Here is a 19,885-nt window from a genome sequence, read left to right as displayed (position 1 = left end):
TCACGGGCAAAGAGGCGAAAACGCACTGCAAAGTCACAGTTCACAAAATAAAGTGACTGGATTCAGCAGAACATGTTTTACAAACAGAAAAACAATGTGTTAAGGAAAAACAAAGCAGAGTCGGCAAATCAAGGTTTAAATTTGTCGGCTGCAAAAAAGAGACACGGTACTTTTGGCATGTGATGTTGTAAATTAGTAGACTGCATAAAGAGACACGACAATCTTGCAAATTCGGCTTGATTTATTCGCTAATGACTTGTGTGTTTGCAAAACATTTTTTTGCACACTGCGATTACATTTGCAAAATAATCCTTTATTTATGTGATGATGTGTATTTGCAAAGTTTGTTTGCAAACTCTAGGATATAAGTAAGATTACATCTTTAAGCTCTTACAGGAAGTTAGCTTTAGTCTGACTTTCTTACTACACCTAAAAATAATAGAGGATGAGCCAGTAAGATCTCTGCAAAGGTTTCAGATGTTAAAACCAAACACCACAGTAATAAATGAGAAAACAAGATTATCATGTTTCACATTATATGAACATTCTCTAACAAGCCGTCCTTACAAAATGCATGTTTGGATTTCTTTAAGGAATAAAATGTCCTTATGTCAAAAATTAAGGTGCTAGAGACAGGTAGTCAAAATGAGCTCTAAGATTATCATTGTAATACTAAAAATAAGAGTGAACACCATTCCGAATGGTGCATTAAAAAAAAAGAAAGAAAAACTTTTCTCATCCAATCCCCAAAAAGGGTTGTCATACAAGACCGCAGTGCTGAAAGACTGCAAGCTTAGTGTTTGTGTGCACTGCAAATACATATAGAAACATAGTATAAACAGACATGTCAGGTAAGAAGAGGGGGGAAACGGAACTATGAAATTACCAGATTCATGTCACATGTTTGCATGTGCTGGAAGTTGATCTGGGCAAAACTGCAGCTCTTTGTTTCAGTCTTGTAGTTATAATGTCCCAGCAGAATCATGTCCAGTTGTCATGATATACGCTTAGTACTGGAGCGTTATCATCCCAGAACAGTTCACCCCTTTTTTAAATGCTTCCTTTATCCTCCAGACAGAAAGAGAGCTCAACGTGCTGCTTCTTTCCTCTGATCCTTCAGCATCTCTGTCACACTCACAATGTCTTCCTCTGGCACCTAAGATGGACAAAAATAAACAGTTTTTATTGAACGTGACAAATCTGTGATATGTCGATCCATCGTAACTGCAGGTGCAAATTGCCACTGTCCAAATGAATAAAAACATGCATTTAAAGATTTACAGAAACTGCTGGATCATTTTAGCGAATAGCTTTCTGTAAAAGTTTCACCACGGTGTATGTAGGGTTAAGTAAAGTTCTCAGGCTCTTTTCACACTTGGTCCATTTTGCTAGTCCACACCCAAGCGCGATTATTCCCCCCTTCCCCCGCGGGTCTCCTTTCACGTTACATTTTTTGGTTGCGAACCTTGGTCCGTTTACTTCATCAACACGCAAGGAACGTGCAGCTTTTCCTTACCAATGTTGCTAGGCGACGACGCGAAAGGGAGGGAAAGCTACACTGTATTTTGTTTTCTTCTTCATCTTCTTTTTTGGTAATATGGTGTCAGCACCAAAATAACCACGTTCGGCATTTCACTGAGAGTCTGAGAGTGATGCGCGGAATCATTTGAAATTTTTGCCGTTTTCATGAGTATTTTCCATCTGACACTTTAGATTTTCATCTGCCCAAATTTCTAATAAACAGGACATTTCCTCCGTTGACCATCGTGCACCATTCCCGCTTATGATTGTGCGACCGTCAAATGACACATCATCAATAGCGTTCAGTCCCTGGTTTTGGATCGGACAGTCTTCACACCAAACGCGAACCGCACTGGAGTTCAGGTGAACCGCGCCCCAGACCACCGTTTTCTGGAGGACTCGGGCACGGTCCTTTGGTGCACAACCTAGCTCTGAAAACAGCGTTCATCCCAGCAAAATGAACCGTACTAACGGCTCAAGCGGACTGGGGTCTGCACCTGAACGCTCAAGTGTGAAAGCATGTTGTACGTGGTCAAACATGACTTCTTTTGATCTATATATTTTACTTGTTTGCAGGTAAAAGAAAAATGTATATGTGCAAACATTTGGGCATACAGCTCAGTTAGTTATTACACAACATAGCAAACAATTTGACTATTTTTGGATTTTTTTTCCCAGCTCTCTCCTACAGAATTCTTCTAGCTCAGAAAGATTTGTAAGTTTTCTCGCATGCACATCACATGAGAGATCTCCTTGTGGTCCAGGGACTGTTTCATGGGTGGATGACTTGATCTGCTGACACAATGTAGCTCAGTGATATGTCACAAACTTTGTATTGTGTGTCTCTGAACAACTATTCCGAGGTAAACTAAACGAACAAATGATGTAATTATAATTACATACATATATATATATATATATATATATAGTGTATCTCTGAACAACTATTCCGAGGTAAACTAAACGAACAAATGATGTAATTATAATTACATATATATATGTATGTATGTATGTATGTATGTACGTGTGCGTGTGTGTGTGTGTGTATATATAAAAAAAGCTGTCCGACACACACCTCTCCACACACTCTCTGTAATGGCAAGGATGAAAACAGTGGCACAGTCCTGTAAAGAGTGTTCTAATTACGTCAGCTGCACATAGAGTTCTATATAGGAAGAGGACGTTAACATTTCCTGTTACTCACTTAGACGGTTGGCGGATGATTTTCCAAAGAAAATACATGCATATATATATATAAAGTAACTACACACACACACACACACACATATATATATATATATATACACACACACACACACACACACACACACACATACATATATATATATATATATATATATATATATATATATATATTTTTTTTTTTTTTTTTTTTTTTCCCTCCCTAACACTGAATACAAAACATTTTTTTCCGTTCTCCTTTTGCTGATAGTAGTAACAACACCATAGCAGCAGAAGGCACGTCTCTTCTCAACTATGCACCAGGACAGACTGTCTGGATTGGCAATGATATTAAACATTAAAGATCATAGTGCAAAAATCATAGGACACAGTGGAAATCATCACTGTATTTGCAAAAGCCAAAACTAAAACTAAAAGCCAAAACAAAACTAAAACTAAAACTGCGTACATGGTAAGATGTTCTCAAGCTTAGGACTGATGATCATAATATGTCAGATGACAGAACATAGGAGGAATGGTTTGGAGGGAAACTATGTCAGGATGGGAAGGTGGTGGTCGGGGAAAGGTTGATTGTTTGGAATGAAGAGTGAACAGTGCTGGAGGGGAACAAAAGGGTGCTTGCCTAGGGCTCCAAAAAGTTCAGAAATACTAGCACCGGGGATGGTAGCCCATATTTCCATTCGCTTTTTTATAAAAAGATTTTGTATCTGTGCAAAACTGCAAATATATTGTAGTTGTGAGTAAGTAGGCATTATTTTATTGGGTTTTTTTTGCATTATTATAACAACATACTTTTATGGCACAACTGTATATGAGATTTTTTTTGTTGTAGTTACATTTACATTTACAATTACTCATAATTTGAGTCAGAATGTAAACGTTACTACCTTTACCTTCACTAACCTTATCACTTTAAAGTTCGGTTATCTAATCACCTGCCTGTTCAGCCAACTTCTGGATCACTATCTGTGAGTGTTCCTGCTGTAGCAATCACGACAAAAGAATGAATTAGCATAGCAAAATAAATTGGTGTACAAAAAAAAAAAACACTGTTATGAAGTGTAGCTAGATTCCCACTGTTAATTAGAAACTCAAAATTGAAAAACGATTCCTTTTAAAAATACTTCAACCTTCACCTTGCAAAATATGAACAGTCATGAGAAGATTTCTTTTTCTTCTTCTTTTTTTTTTTTTTTTTTTTTTGCATGCGTAGTTTAGATAAGATAAAGCAGTAGGATGTGGTTTAAGAGCAATCCTTGAGAATCGTCGCTGCAATCTTACGATGCTCAGATAAAAAAAAAAAAAAAAAAACAACAAAAAAACCCCCAACTTTCTTTTCCTTTTTCTGTGCATATAAAAAATGATTTTTGGTGGGGCTCTTCCAACCCTGCTGACCAGGGGACAGTGGGAGTGAGACCCCAGAGCTGGTCACAAGATTTCTGACAAAGTGGTCACATGAGTGATAAGATCTTAAGATGCTAGACATGACGGGGATTTTCACACCTTGGGTTTGTCAGTGGGGCCGTTCCGATGATGAGAGACTTCACAGGAATGTACATAAGAAACACCCTTACTTGACCAAAGCATGCATGCATTTCCACAAAACATTGTCATTCAAGGAACAGTGTATTGCTTTTGTGGTTATCTTTTTTTTCGTTTGTGTCAGTCACTTAAACCAAAACCATGATTGTGTTACAAACATTAAAGACCATAATGGTATAAACCATCATGCATGAAATTTTGTTGTTGTTGTTGTTTACCACGCTAATGGCGCAAATAACAGTAAAATGTGATATGGACCTATTTGGTTGTTCAGGCAAAGTCAGAGGAGTGGCCATTTGTAAACACTTGTTCTGCTGAAGCATCCTTAAAGCTGATTTCTCTCTACGCAGAGCCTACACAAGTGGCCTATGCCCGTGTGAGCATTTATGCTTGTGCGCTGGTGTGTATTTATTTTACACAATAATTCTGTATATGAAACTTATCATTGGAAGTATGGTACAACCAAGGCTTGAATAATGGAATATTAGGCCAATCTGAGTCCCATCCAGACTTCCTATGTTTTGGGGGTTCTTTTGTCTCATCTTTCTCTCTTTTCTCTGCCCTCTTCTCTCCTGCTCCCCTTGCCTGAACATGCTCCTCTCCTTGCCTCCTCTCTTCTCTCTCCTCATCTGTCCCTCCCTGAACCCTGTCCTCCATCCCCAATCCATGTTCCCTCCTTGTCTATGGTAAACAAACACTTAATAATTATATGTGTTAATACAAGTTAGTTATTTTTCAGTGACAGTTATAACAACTTTTGTAGCAGTTGCTAAATTAAGCCCTGAAGAGTTCGCCCCGTTTCGCTCAACACTCTAACAACAGCCTAACTGCACCTGTGTATGTGGCGCGGTCTAACTTAGGGGTTTCTTTGTTGTGGGAAGTTAGTCTCTCTTTGTGTGTGAGGGAAGTACCTGCACATTGCTGCAGCCACAGAAAAGTGTGTGCCGTTAGTGGTGCTCGCGTTCCTTTAGTCGTGAAGTGTGGAGATAAGCTCAGGTCGGTGTGAGGTCCTAAGATGCCATGAATTTACATTTCATTTAGATTCCCGCTCTCTCTCCTGACAACGTGTTATTTTTCTTTGCTTTCTCGGTCTCGACTTATTTACGTTATTATCAGGAAATGACAAAACTTTGTTTTCTCGAGATAACGACATAATTAATTTGAGATCTTGAGAAAACAACTGTTTTCCCGTGATGACAAAATCACAGTCCACTGGCCCGTGCTTTGCTGTGTGTTGTTCAGTGTAACCAATTACAGGAGAAGGAGCAGGTGCATGTCGGCGCGCTCTCTCTCTCTCAAACTAGTAGAAATGGATGAACCGTTCTATGCTGCACTGAGGGAGTGAGGGATACCCAAGGAAAACCCTGCTAGAATGGTGCAGGGCAGGGTAGCAAGATGCAGGAGGGGGAAATCGGCCCTCCCGGGGCGTGTCACCAAGGTGTTGGATTAGATTAGTTAGTTGGATTAGTTAGTTGGATTAGTTGCATTTTTTTTTTTCCCTTTGCCGTGGCAGCAGAGAGTTTGCCGTGACAGACCGCCACAGAGAAATGTTATCAGCGGGAAACACTGTAATAAATGTTGAACAACAGTTACTTTTACTGAAGTTAAAATTTCCGAAACACTGGAAAATGTGCAGGAGGAAACGCAACTCAACCAAGCGGACCAATCGCAGTCGTCGCGGTCTGCATCGCTGCGACATGTAGTTAGATTTCTGGGGAGCTGCATGCCAGGCTAGGGCGTAGGGGTGCGCAGTTGCATTGTACCTAAAGCGTACATTCTGCACCGAAGTATAAACCGGCCTTTAGGACACATTCAGCACAACAGATATCATTTTCCATCCTGCACAGCCACACCCCAAACTTTTCTGAACGTTTTCAGCTCAGACAGTGTGGATGAGTCAGTTAAAAAGTATACTGTGTAATGTGTGTGACAATGGTTTTCATTATTAATTTTTCTTTTCAGTGTTAACAAAGACATTTGTTTTTTTGGCTTGACTACAAGTTGTAGCTGACAGGCAGATACTGACTTTGTATGCCTAGTGAGATATTTACAGTGCTGTACACTGGAGTCATATATATGGTCAAATGTCCCAGTGCTGTTTAAATACTGTATATTTCAGCTCTTATGGGATTGCCACTCAACCTACTCAACCGAAACTAACTGCTGTATAATCTGAATTGGACGTTGCCCTTGGAGTTCGTAAATGAAGGGTGTTGGACGGGGGCAAAAGGGTGTTTTAACGCCTAGGGCCCCAGAAAGTTCAAAAACACCAGTACCACCCCAAATTTCCATTAACGATTTTTTTTTTAAAGATTTCTTATCCATGTAAAAATTGCAAATATATAGTAGTTGTGAGTAAGTGTGCATTATTTTAATTATGAAAATCATTATGCAATTTTTTCCACTATGTTAAGATTAAATCTCCGTAATCTCACGCACACACTGTGAGCAGTTAGGGTTACACATCAATAGTGAGTACACACAACCACAGGTTGGGGGCTGGGTACTGTGGATGTTTCCTTGCCAGGAATCAAACCAGCGACCTTTCAGTCACAAGCCCACTTCCTTAACCCTTAGGCCACTTCCGAAGTATAAGTTGAGTTAGCTTTTCCTCTCTTAGCGACTCACAACAATGCACTTTATGCACAATTGTACGTAAGAGTTATTTTTACATTTTGACTCAAATTAGTCATATCATCTCACAATTAATCTAATCATCTGTCTGTTCAGTCCACTTCTGGATCACTATCAGTGAGTGTTCCTGCTGTAGTAATCACTACAAAAGAATGGATTAGCAAAATACAATAAATTGGTGCACAAAAACAACAAAAAAACATTGTTATAAAATGTAGCCAGATTCCCAAGGTAAATTAGAAACTCAAAATTGAAAACAGCTCAAAACTACGTCCCTTTGAACACCAACTGTTGTATCATTTGAATGGGATGTTGTTCTTGGGCCAGACTTGTCTTGAATAGGCTTGCAATAGACCTTCAGAGTACTGGTGTTAGCCATGGGCTAAGAAGTGTCTTTTTGGTATGTCTCTACTAGGAATGATGATGACACTTAGTGTGTAACCACATTTAGGTGACCTCTTTTTACTTTCCGGAGCTAGCACTACATGGTGATCAAAGTAGGGCATTCTGTTCATAAGGAAAACGGTTCATTTATATTCGAAATTCTCGATATTAATTCATTAAACAGAGAGACAATATAAAAAGTTGCAAAAGCTGCAAATGAGCCTTTGGTCTCATGCTAGTCAAACTGCAATCTTTTGTGAGATGAGCTATTTCAATTTCACATTCCCAATAACCACATTCTGTTAGTCAGCAAATAGTAGTGCTGTTTCCTGTTTGAAATTTTCTTGCAGTTCATTAGGCCCTTTTCTGAACTACTCCCTCTAGCTGTTTTTTAGCTCTACATTTTTAGATCTCTTATTAGAAAAAAATCTGCAAGATGTTAAGATGGATTTTTCTAGCTCTATTTTCAGGTTTTTGAGGGAATTTGTAAAAAACTCACCAGAGCATGGTCAAAGCTGAAAGTGCTGATGTAATATGCAGAAATGTCACTGTCTGCCAGTGGCTGGGAGATCTGAGCCACGATACCACATTCATCTGTCACACACACACACACACACACACACACACAGAGACACAGACATAGACATAGACAAACAGAGAGAGAAATGACAGTTAGTCTTCTTTCACTAACCCTCTGGTGCTAATGGCCTTGTTTTATTGAGACATGAAACAGAGTCATTTTTTGTGTGTTGTTTCGTTTTCTTTTCTTTAATAAGCGTCCCACTAAACTTTCTTTTTCGTTTTGCCTGAGAGGCCGTTTCTTTCACACTCAGCCTATGAAGACACTCGGATTTACCCAGCTTGTTCCAAAGGTGTCAGATATAGTATTACAGAGTTTTATAAAGCTCCTGTCTCAGGCAAAATTTGACCATAAACATGATGGAAGCTGGAATGCTTCAATGGCCATTCTGCCCTGTTATTGGATCCCATGTCCACGTCGCAAAAGGAAGCTGTCGGCTAATCATCAGTGACTCAAAATGAAGCCAACAAAACCTAATCCTATTCACCGTTTATCTTTGACTCGATGATTTGGATGTAAAAGAAGGTGTGTGTGTGTGTGTGTGTGTGTGTGTGGGGGGGGGGGGGGGGTCAAATGGACAAAAACATAAAAACCCTCCTCTGTTGTCTTGCAAAAGTCAATATTTGGAATGGCTCTCAGAGCGGTGCTTTCCAGATCTCTGTGAGCGTGACATTTTTGATAGACAGAGGGGTGAGACTTACCAAAACCCAGTGGCTGGCCTCCAATTCTCACCATTCTCCACAGTTCCCCCGAGGAACTGGTGAAGAGAAGATCAGCCGGGAACCTGAAGACAAAAGAAACAAGCGTTTTCTGCTGTACTCATACAGGGCTTTGTGTGCAGTGGACCAAAAAAAAAAAAAACAGAAAAAAGCTATTCACATATGAAGTAACCAAACAGTTACTAACTCTAAGAGTGCTAAACAACTGCACCACACAAGAAAACAAATGACACATTTACAAGGTTTCATTATGACTTAATCGTCTTCTCTTTGACATCATCTACGAAAAGCCTCCAGAGACTTGAGAGGATTACCAGAATTACTAAATGATCACAGACCGTTACCCAGAACAACAAAAAAAAACATGTACCTTCAATTCTATGGTGTGTGCTTACACATGTTCCCATGCTATGGTAAAAACATGAGTGAATGCATGAAGTTTGTACACTGTAGTGTGCAGTATATAGTGGTCTCCACTGGCAGAACCTTACTGTCTTTGCGCCTCTGTGTCCATCACCAAGGAGATGTAGCCGTCAATCAAGGAGAAGGAGAAGAACTTGATGCATTCAAGGTCTTGGGCTTGGCTGGTGTCCTCTTTTGGACTGAGGAGCAAAAGGAAAAAAAAAAAAAAAACGCAAAAGAAATACCAGAAAAAAATTAACCCAATGCAAAATACATATTTTCAATGTTTTAGAAAAATATGTTTATAATACTAAGATTAATACATAATAATCTGTTAGAATTTTCAAAATAAAAGAGATGGTGACTAAATTGCCTTGCAATATCAGTGTAAGGAGCTGTGACGAACTTCCATTGTATGTTCACATCATTAACTCGCTAAAGAGAACAACGTGCTAATGTTCGGCCAAAACACTCAAAAATTATGAGCGGCAAGTGTTTTTTAGTCTTTTAAAATCCGTTCAAGTGTGAGCATATTAGCACATTCAGCACTAAACACCTTTTACATGTGAAATGCAGCCAAAAAAAAAAAAAACCTGTTGTGTTCTGCGTTAACCAGAGGACTCCTGAGAACTCTTGATAAACAACCATCACTGTATATAACGCAGCTGCCACCTTGTGGAAGAGTAATGACTGTAAAAGGCATCTTTAACCTTTACAATGAGCATGTAATTAGCGTCTGAACCCTACTCAGCAGAACAACAAAATTAAACGGAACATTAATTACAAATTTAAAAAGAGAAATATCGAGATAATGTCAGTCAGGCAGCAAAGGACCGCTGTGATACTGAGGTCCCCACAATGCACAACAATATGCTTTTCATGTTGCACATACTACCATTCAGTTTAGAAGAGTGACCGAACACAGTTACTGCCACTTGAATTAAAATACTTTAAAACACACACACACACACACACACACTACATAAAGTTTAGAGAACGTATTCCACTGATGTCAACTAGGTTTAGAAATCCACAGGGGATTCTTTGTAAAATTTGCAGGCATAGCCTTTTTGATTTTTCCCTTCCCCCCCCCCCCCCCACATAGCCTTTTTCAAATATCTAAATGAAGTCTTTAACTGGGACAATGCATCATGCATTGTGTAATTTTCCGCAAACAGTATGATATAACATTTTTGATATGTGATAGTTCTGCCTTATCACCCAGACCAAAGTGCTGAGTAGCCCGTGGATTGGAACACGGCCCATGAACAGAGCAGGGATAAGCGTCCAGAGCATGTGGTTATGAGCTAAAGCAGAGCTGAAGCTTCAAAAGAACTTCAAGAGAACTCACTTGTTCGAGTAGAAGAGAACATCTATGAGTGTGGTTGCTATGGCGGGAAGGGTATCCGGGTCCAAACTCATGACGCAGAACTGGTTCTCTGGGATCAGGACTGGGTGCACTGTGGCGTGAGAGGCTGGGATGAAGGGAAACACATGTCAGTCATTGTGTTTAGCCAATAGGAACATGATAAACCCACCAACCTCAATCCCTTTTCTAATAAAGTATGGCTGCTCAAGTCTGAAACAAACTCTTGTGGCTTTCTGATCTCAGCACATCATCAGACACCAGTTTTTACCTATGCACATTCCTGAGTCAATCAGAGACATGTAGTGCTTGATCAAAACAAAAACCCAACAGGATTTATAGACTCAAGGACATGAGTAGTGTACCCTAAACACAGAACCTTTTTTCTGCGTCCAGAAAACAGTTTGGGGAGCTTGGGGACTGCAGTGTGAGCCAGTGTTAAGACTACATTTGGTGTGCTGGTGTTGGTGTGTTGTTCGCCCTTTAACTAAGGCCTTACCCTCTCTTCCGTTTTTCCTCAGTCCGTTCTGTGCGTTTTGACCCTGCACAGGGACAGACTCCCCCTTCACCTCTCTGTAGATGTTAAATTCCTCTTGCAGGGTGTGAATGACCACTGACAAATCTGTCTCTCTGACCTGAGAGAGTACAGGAAAGGACCATGAACCCAATCACACACTTATAAATCCCTTCGTAAAACAGTTACACAGCTGTAACATGCATAGTGTCAAACATGATGATATCTTCTATTGGGAAAATCTTTTTCTCTCTTTTGTGCGCATACACAAAGAGCATATCATCTGATTGGGTAACAAACACAAACTAATGAGTGATCATGAAGATCTGCTGTCACAGCAGTACCTTAAACATTAACAATATTACAAGCTGATCCATCCGAAACCCTTTGCATTTCCGCTACGTGTTCGGTTAACTGGTGAGCTTTTAACTGCTGCCAGCTTTGCACTGACAGCTTTGGAACTTTCCATACTGTATCCTTTAGACCAGTATCAAAAACTATTCAAGCAGTGGACAAATTGATCCTTTTCTCTGACAACTTTCTGGATGCCAAAAAAACGCTGGTATCTCAAATTAGCTTTTGGTTGCTATGATACAGTATATACAGGGTACACGGACAATATCTGAAAAAAAAAAAAAAAATACACTAGGGACCGCTCAGACACTTAGTCAATATAAGTGTTCTTTCAGCACACAACTCTAAAACATCTGTCTATCTCTGAATGTGTGTGTGCATGGATGAGCCTGGACAAAGACAGAGCACAGAAATATGTTGTTTACCAAGAACAATGGAACACAAGAGACCACTCACATACCAAACAGTGTTGTTTTTTAGCACCTGGTTTTGATTGAGATTTAGGCTTAGTCTACTGACTACATTGTATTTTTGTTACAGTCACATTTTAGTCATGTTAGCTCAATCTATTAAAGTAAAAACAAAATGTGGAAAATTGGGTGTAATTTAGTTGACAAAAACGCCCTTTATTTAAGTCCTATTTTAATATTAAAATCAATTCTTTTTTCATGATTTTTTTCCCTCTAATTATTGAAAAGATCAAATCCGGATGCAGTGGTGAATATGATACTCTAACATCCATTATATAAGTGTAATGTGACATTAAAGACCATTTCCCTCCATAAAGTAATACTTTTACTCCATGTACGCACAACAAAGTCATATTTTTCCCTTTTTATTGAAACTCCCACATGTGCGAAGATAAATCGCCTACGATTCAAACAGAAATAGCAATGGACCTACAAAAATTTCCAAAGTATTTTGGGTATTTCTTGTCATACTTAGTCTGACTAAAATATTCAACAAATTAGTCACTGTTGTCTTCCCTACACAGGATTTTCATGTTCTCTTTTTCCTGACGTCAAAAATCAGGTCGATCACAGGTATTTTTCATCATGACTTTAGTCATCAAAAACTATCTGACAAGCGGACGTGCAGCCACTCACTAGGATAAAATCCGTCTGATAGGTGGAGAGCATGAAGACAGACACATGCTGCTCAGCCAATGGGGCGATAACTGACTTGGCAATCTTGGTGACGCCCACCGCCTGTGAGCTGCTTGAAGCGTTCCCATTGGATATCACGTTGAGGGGTAGCCAAGTGGAACCTTCCACCTGGAGGTGTTCTGAGGGCTGGAGCTCTAAGAGGAGATGAAACCAGAAACAAAGGCTTTCATTGGATTAATTCGTCCAGCTACCATTGAGTAGCTGTTCTGCCAAAAGGCTTTTCTTTTTGTTGATCTAACTCAGGCCAACAGAAACATTCTTTGAGGTAACACTGAAGAACATCTAAGTTTAGGGTACAATAAAAAGTTTTGTTACACCAAGGAGAAAGAAAGAACTCAACAAACAACTCAAAAGTTCTCCATGATAAAATAATACGAAATGCATGTTGAATAACAGTTCAAGAATGGGAATACAGTTGAAGTGAAAATGCTTTCTTTCAAAATAATGTTACATGACTACACAAAAGTAATGAAGATATCCCTGGCTAGAAAGACAGAACCAGCCCATGACAACAAAGCATAGGTCTATACATACACTAGTATTAACAAAAAAGAAAAAAAAATATATATATACACATACTCACACATACATGTATGAGGCATTTCATAACATCAGCAGCCAAAATGTATCATCTGTGTTTGTCACACTAAACTAAATTTGAAAGGAAGTTGGTCCTCGAGAAAAAAAAAAAGACCAAAACACAACGAAAACGACGCTGCAATCTTGGGGGCTTCTCTCCACTTCCTCAAGTTGAGAGCCGAATTCCGCTGATAAACGTCGCCCCGCTTCACTCGCTCACAGGCTATTTATACGAGCTAGCGATGAATTATGTCCGGGAAGTAGAAAGTGTCATCCACAGTCACCCCTACTCTGTTTCACTGGCTGAAGAGTTCACGAGCTGACCGATATGTGGTTGACTGGGTTGTCACGTTAAAGACGTCCTCAGCACTTAACACCGGACGCCGGTGTACTTGACCCTTCAAAAATAGACTGATAATCTAAACTAGCATGAATAAAACCCCTTGTACTGAGTTTTCTCTCAGCAAAGAGCAGCTCGCAGGATTTTGGCGGTTGATACGGAAACAGGTGCACACCAGGAGAGAGGACTGATCTGGTGAAAGAAAATATGGTCTTATTTTTGACTTGGGGAAAAAAAAGAAAAAGAAAAAAAAAAGACCTGAGAATTGATGGAAACTTTCTCTTTTGAAATAAAACAAAGATAATCTACAACAGGAAATTATGCTAGACAGTCATAATCTGACTTTGTGTATCATGTCTATAGATTATCCTGCAGTTTATAGGCTACCTGTTATTTAATCTGTTAAAAAGAGAAAAAAAAACAAAAAACCTCAGTTGTTTGTACAGAGGCAGCGGTATGCTGCTCTATACTGGTAACTGATGATTTAAGAGTGAGGCCAACATATATACATTATACAGTTTGTTTAAAAAAAACAACAACTCTTGTTTGCACAGATGCTGTACAATTCAAAACAAATTCAATCCTAACGTTAAACTCATCCATCTGAAATGATATTTCTTCCTCCGAGAAGAGGAGATCCCAATCACTCTGGTCGTCAACAATGATCCGCGTCCACCCTTTCACCTCCTAAAATAAAAACCTCACATGCCGTTTATTATCAATTACAACCTAAATAGCTAAGAGATATGGAGCATAAAGCATAAATGTCCAGATGACAGACAAGCAATTCAGTTTTAAATATATCTATAAACTTTAGAGATATAACCCTTTTAAAAATCTCCCTCCGACGCAATGAAAAGATGACAAAGGCACCGTGACGGTCTGCACATCAAAACGCACATATATTATACCTGTCACTGAGTCAAAGGCTATGTTTCAGCAGGTAAAAACTACCTCATGCAAACACTGCCCTTCTGTCGCAATCTTCTCTTCATTATTAAGGCTGTGAAACAGAGACAGGGTACTGAGTCATCACAATCCTTCATAAACCTTTCAATTCACAGACTATGGTTAAAAATTAAGCCGAGAAACAGAAAAAGTAAACTGCGTTTCTCGAAAGCTATTTCACTTCTCTTTTTCGGTCTTCGCCCGCTATATTCGGTTTCACCTTGTTATAGATCACTTGAAGAACAACACATGAAGAACAAAAACAAAGCAAAAAAAAAAACAAAGAAATAAACCTTCAGTGCATGTAGATGATGTACCTTACTCAACGATTTGCATGTGGTTAACATGTAAAAACCTGCAGAGAAAATAGCCCCATTCTTTTATTAAAACGTGCGTTCTGAAACAGTTCACCTGGCTAACTCAGGAGACATTATTTTACCTTTGAAACCCTCTTCATCAAGAACAACGGTGTAGTTCTCAGGAGTTTCAGTCAGGCTGAAGAATTTACATCTGAAAAAGAGAGAGAGAGAGAGAGAATTTATTACTGATTGCTTGAACATCAGACCTTCTATTCATGTCATTTACAGCTGCTATTTCACAGTAATGCCACTCCAACAAAACATAATACACTTCAAATATGAATGTAAAACCACGAGAGAAAATGTGAGGAGAGAAAGAGATAGAGAGAGATTTAATTTACTCTCTGATTTCTCATCATCTTCTCTTTGATAATGAACTATTATCTATACTATCTGTACTTGTCATCAGGATCTTAATGTCGTTCTCTTTCTCTCTCTCTCTCTCTCTCTGTGTGTGTGCGTGTGCGTTTGCATTTTAATACTCCACGAACACATTCACAACACCTAAATCATAAACTAAATGATGTTACTCTATACTGCTTTATCCTGACAGTCACTCTCAGAGAGCATTAGTGCAATGAACTGAACTTGTGTAAAAGAGGCTCTGTGTGTGTGTGTGTGTGTGTGTGTGTGTGTGTGTGTGCGAGTGTGTGTGAGAGAGAGAGAGAGTGAGAGTGAGAGAGAAACGGAGAGGAGATGGCGAGGGCCGGACATTGTGAGATTGAACAAAAACAACGGCAGATTGTTTTTAAGAGTGTTAGCGCTGGCAGCGTGGCGTTAGGAGCGCGGAGGGGCGACCCTGAAAGCGCTGCATGGTTAGCTCTAAACACTGTCGCTAATGATGCGGACGCCCAATCAAACACCGCGTTCGCCTCAGCCCTCTGCTGGGCTATACTTAAAGAGCCAACCCGACACCGTCGCGGACTGGATGCCGGTTCACACCATTTCTTTTGCTTGTTGCTGAGGGCACAGAAAACGGGGTGGGCCTTGACACTGAGGATTGGTGAGTTTATGAAAAAGGAGAGGTTACATCAGAGCCCCGGCCTTGACCCAAATACTTCGGCCGCAAGGGCTAGAACCCTGGATACTCTGTTCAGATCCAATTCAGTGTTGCTTTTGTCACGGCCTTTTGTAGCAAAGAGACTCAGTGGAAAAGAACTGTACCCAAAACACTGTCTCTGCAAATTGGTGGAAAGTGGATAATACAAAACAGGGGCTTGCGGCGGCCAGAACATAAGACTCAGGCACTAATGTTTGGAATTTACAATCGTGCGACTAAATTGTGTGAATCCAATTGTACAACTACTGTCTATGCAATTTCCTGAATGTCCTCACTTCATGAACATCAAATATTAACCAAAATGCATTGAGCAATGAGCACCATACAATTGACTCTGGAAGTTTCATGTTCTGTTTGATATGAACCAACACATTAAAACTGATGATTAGAAACACAAAATGTTAGTTCTGATGTACGTCCAAGACTCTGTACCTACTTCATGAGCTTTCTCTTGTCGAATTCAATGCTAGAATTCTCATCCTAGCATAAAACACATCACAAATCAGAGGACACACTGCTTTAAAAGCCAAATCCTCAAGGCTCCACCAAAAAACTTTTAAAAACGTGTAGCTTTTGTTTTCCTAGAACGATAGCTCAGTTACTGCCAACATCCAAACGACATCCTCTCCCACTCAGGCAGCTGAATCCTGTTTGGAGCCTTACTCAGCAGAACGAAATCCATCCACCGAAAACCTGTCCGGCGAAGGAAAAAAAAAAAATGTCCGTCCACCCATGATGCTAGTTCAGCGTCTCATTGTGTTCGTCCACCCTTTGGCTTCCTGTACAACTCCGCAACCTCCCAACGCTGAACTTCCTGTGGATGCTCTAAGGCCTTGCAGAAAAACACACTGGAATAGAGAAGGCTAAACCAACATTTTCCTCCCTCTCTCCCTCAGAAAACAAGCATTTTGCTTTTTTTTCTTCCTTTGCCCCATGGCGTTGTAACCATGACAAACAAGGAATGCACTCGACTAAATGGTTTCCCACACTCCTGCCATTTTCATGGCATTCGGTAAAACTTCACATGGTCGTGAATAAAAGAAAAAAAAAAAAAGAAAGAAAGAAAACCCACACACACGCACGCACACACATGCTTTTACAGCAAAAGCAATCACAGTTACAAGTCTGGGAAGCAATCTTAGAAGCAAGTATTTAGAAGCTGTGAGCGGGGGGAAAAAAATGTTCTTTTTTGGGTGGTCTTCATCACTAGTGTGATTATCTCGACCATAATGTCTTTAACAAAGACAGCATGAGAGTTTGCTAGGCTTCCGCCATACACAGAATAGTCAATACACTGTGTGGAGACAAGAAAAAGCGTTTGGTGTGTTCTGAGTAAGGAGTGGGAGGCTGCTGATGTCAGAGAACAAAAGAAATCAACAACATCATTAAAAAAAAAAAAAAAAAAAAAAAGAATTATGAGAGGAAACTGCTCTGTTTGTTTGGAACCTGCTGTTTCTAACAAACGGTGACCCAGAATCCTCCAGATGATCAGGGGATAAAGAGCTCTCCCTGTCACTTTCATCCAGCCGTCGTTTTCAGGTCTTAACTAGACCGAGAGTGCAGGAACTCTTCCATTGATTTTTGGATCATAAACAGCATTGTTACTTTCTCCATTCCTGCATTAGCCCGCCCGGCAGGAGACCAGATCTGAGGGCTGTTGGTCCTTCTAACCCCCCTTCCCACCCTCCACAGATTAACAGTTGAACAATAGACAAATATAATATCTGCGCACCCTCGATTGTGGCAACCATCAACTCATTTTCAAGCAAAAATGAGATGAAGAAAAACATATGAAAAAGAAAGAAAGTTTATCTCACATTTGCATATGAAATAAACGTGTTTTTTTTTTTTAAGGTGAATCAGAGAATTAGCAGCAGAATCCCACTGCAAGCTGAGTTGTGTAGAGTTTTGTCTACCAAACACCGAGTGTCTTGTCAGGAATGTTGCCTTTCACCGTAACGTGTCCAGTTTGACAATGCCAATGTTCTATAGTCATGGCAGCGGCATGGGCCGGAGAGGCAAACAAAACAGGCCTACACACAGTCACCGTTACAAAACAACTCAGCTACAGCGAGCACTGCCTCATTACCGGGCCAAAACAAAACAAAATACTTGGCAGATGGCCAGTACAAAGTACCCGTAAAACAGGACTTTTTAAAAAAAAAATATTATTATTTTACGTAACAAAACCAGAACAACCCAGTACACAATCACACTCTTGTCACGATCCAGTTGGGGAGTAAACAGGCTGGTCTGATAAATACTTATTACACCTAAAGTTACCTAAGAAACTGAGTCATGTATTTTTGCTGCGCAAAATGTTGTTCCGAAATTGTTGAGCAATCCATCCAGGCCCAGCCTTTGAGACGGGCGTGTAGACAAGCCCTTCTCTAGGGCTCGGGTCCGCGTCCTCATCATCACTTGTGGACAGATCGCCGCGCCTTCGATGAACTTCGATGAACTCGCTTATTTGACATTTCTGTGTCTCACAGAAACCCTTGCAAACGTTTGATCATCTAATCCGTACAGACGTAACTATGTACTCTGCGTAGGCATTAGCAAACACTGCCGTGACATGTACATTCACGTTCGGTGGGACGAATTCTGTTGAGATAATCTGCCAAATGTAACGTTTTAATAGTCTAATCAAAAGGTCTTTCACGATCATTCTTGATACAGAACTTGAGGATGTTGCTCAGACTTTAAATCTTTCTGCTATACTTCGAAGCACATCTAAAAACATGACCAGTCTAAGTGTAGAATTATCTAGAAGGAGCGGGTTCAAGTCCGTCTGTCTATTTTGATACATACTGTCCCGGTGCTGGTCTCACTACATAGCCAGTCATTCATTTGCACTTTACGGCTGTCACAGAATTACACAACAGGAAAAGTCATCCAGCCTTCAGATTTACTTCCTACAGCCGGCTATCAGCTTCGAGACCTCTGATTCCGACAGTGGTCTCGAAGTCGAACCGTGGCACTGTTGGCGAACATTACAAATAGATCTTCTTTTTTCAGGAAAAAAAAGGCAAATTAGAGATTAGAACAGTCATTCTTGTATTACTTTCGCTGAGCATTTGTGCTCCTTTGGTAGTGGTTAAATAGGCTTGCTGTTAAAATGACATATTCAACTTTATTTGCCACAAATTCAACTCCGTTTCCATTCTATATTATTTAGAAATGAGCTCAAGACTATAAAGTTTTGCCAGGTAGTGTCAGTTAATATACTACGTAGTTTTAAACAACAGTTAATGTATTTTAAACAATAACAGATACCGTTTAATAGCTCGTGTCTGTCACGTTTTGCAGGCGTGCGTGCTCGCCTGTTGACCACCCATGATTACAGATACCTCAAGTTATTGCGTGAAAAACAGCATGGCCTGTTGTATTACACTGCATAATAAACAGGTTTTTAGCATCAAACTTCCGCTCGCAAAGCCGAGCTGATGTTGTAAACGTAGAGAAATATATAGGACTACATTCATACACCATTCTGACGTCGCTTCCATTCTGAAATACATTACACTGTGGCTACACCTTCTCCAAAAACTGTGCTAAGTAGCAGAGTGACGGTCTACGATTATTAAGCTTTTAGAGATTACTACAAGCATAAGATGATACACTTACCTCGTTCTGTTCCTGAGAAATATTAGCTTTATTAGCGGGTGTGTATAGTTCTCCAAACCTGTTTTGCTAATACTTGTCACCCTCAATCTGTGATCTAATATATGCAAGTCCATCGCCTCAGCTCTCCAGGAAGATTCTGTACTGGATAAAGGTGCTGATCTCATTCAAAAGCTGCTACTGTAAACTAGTTTACGCGTCTACGCGTTTTCGTATTCTTCGGACCTTGCAGTACATATTGTTTTTTCTCCCCGAGTCTGTCGAGCTACTACAGTGTCGTTGCAGGAGGAGAAAAGAGTCGATGCAAGTCGATTCTAGAACTACAATTGCTGTTCAAACGAAACGCAGACGAAATTTGGTCACACGCCCCCATGCTCTTAAAGGTACAGCATCCTTTTTGGAAAAGTGCAAAAGGAAGTCGTGTGCTGTTCACGAGATGGAAATAGATCGTCAACAGGAAGTACAGTTATATAGACTGTTCTCATAAAAACAGTAAAATTAGGCTTTATGTGTGTGTGCGTGTGTGTGTGTGTGTGTGTGTGTGTGCGGGAGGTAGCCCGATAGACAAAAACATATGTTCACTCATGTAC

General features: G+C 40.0%; 1 protein-coding gene across 2 annotated transcripts; it reads right to left on the bottom strand.

Moving 5' to 3' along the window:
• Positions 1–306: 306 nt before the first annotated feature.
• On the bottom strand, positions 307–19,549 carry castor1 (cytosolic arginine sensor for mTORC1 subunit 1). 2 transcript variants are annotated; one of them, XM_030791630.1, is made up of 10 exons: positions 19,299–19,549; positions 14,692–14,762; positions 12,326–12,519; positions 10,851–10,986; positions 10,337–10,460; positions 9,435–9,437; positions 9,075–9,185; positions 8,566–8,648; positions 7,784–7,878; positions 307–1,156 (listed from the first exon to the last, which is right to left on the bottom strand). In XM_030791630.1, exons 1-10 carry the CDS (start codon positions 19,460–19,462, stop codon positions 1,088–1,090), a joined length of 1,050 nt encoding a protein of 349 aa, XP_030647490.1. In that variant the 5' UTR covers positions 19,463–19,549; the 3' UTR covers positions 307–1,087. The 2 variants fall into 2 exon arrangements, with proteins under 2 accessions (XP_030647490.1, XP_030647489.1); XM_030791629.1 differs by lacking the exon at positions 9,435–9,437.
• Between the last annotated feature and the right edge of the window lie 336 nt (positions 19,550–19,885).

The sequence above is a fragment of the Chanos chanos genome, chromosome 14 (assembly GCF_902362185.1).
Source record: "Chanos chanos chromosome 14, fChaCha1.1, whole genome shotgun sequence".
Taxonomy (NCBI): Eukaryota; Metazoa; Chordata; class Actinopteri; order Gonorynchiformes; family Chanidae; genus Chanos; species Chanos chanos.
Note: the sequence above shows the minus strand (reverse complement) of the source record. Positions and strands in the feature narration are given on the sequence as shown.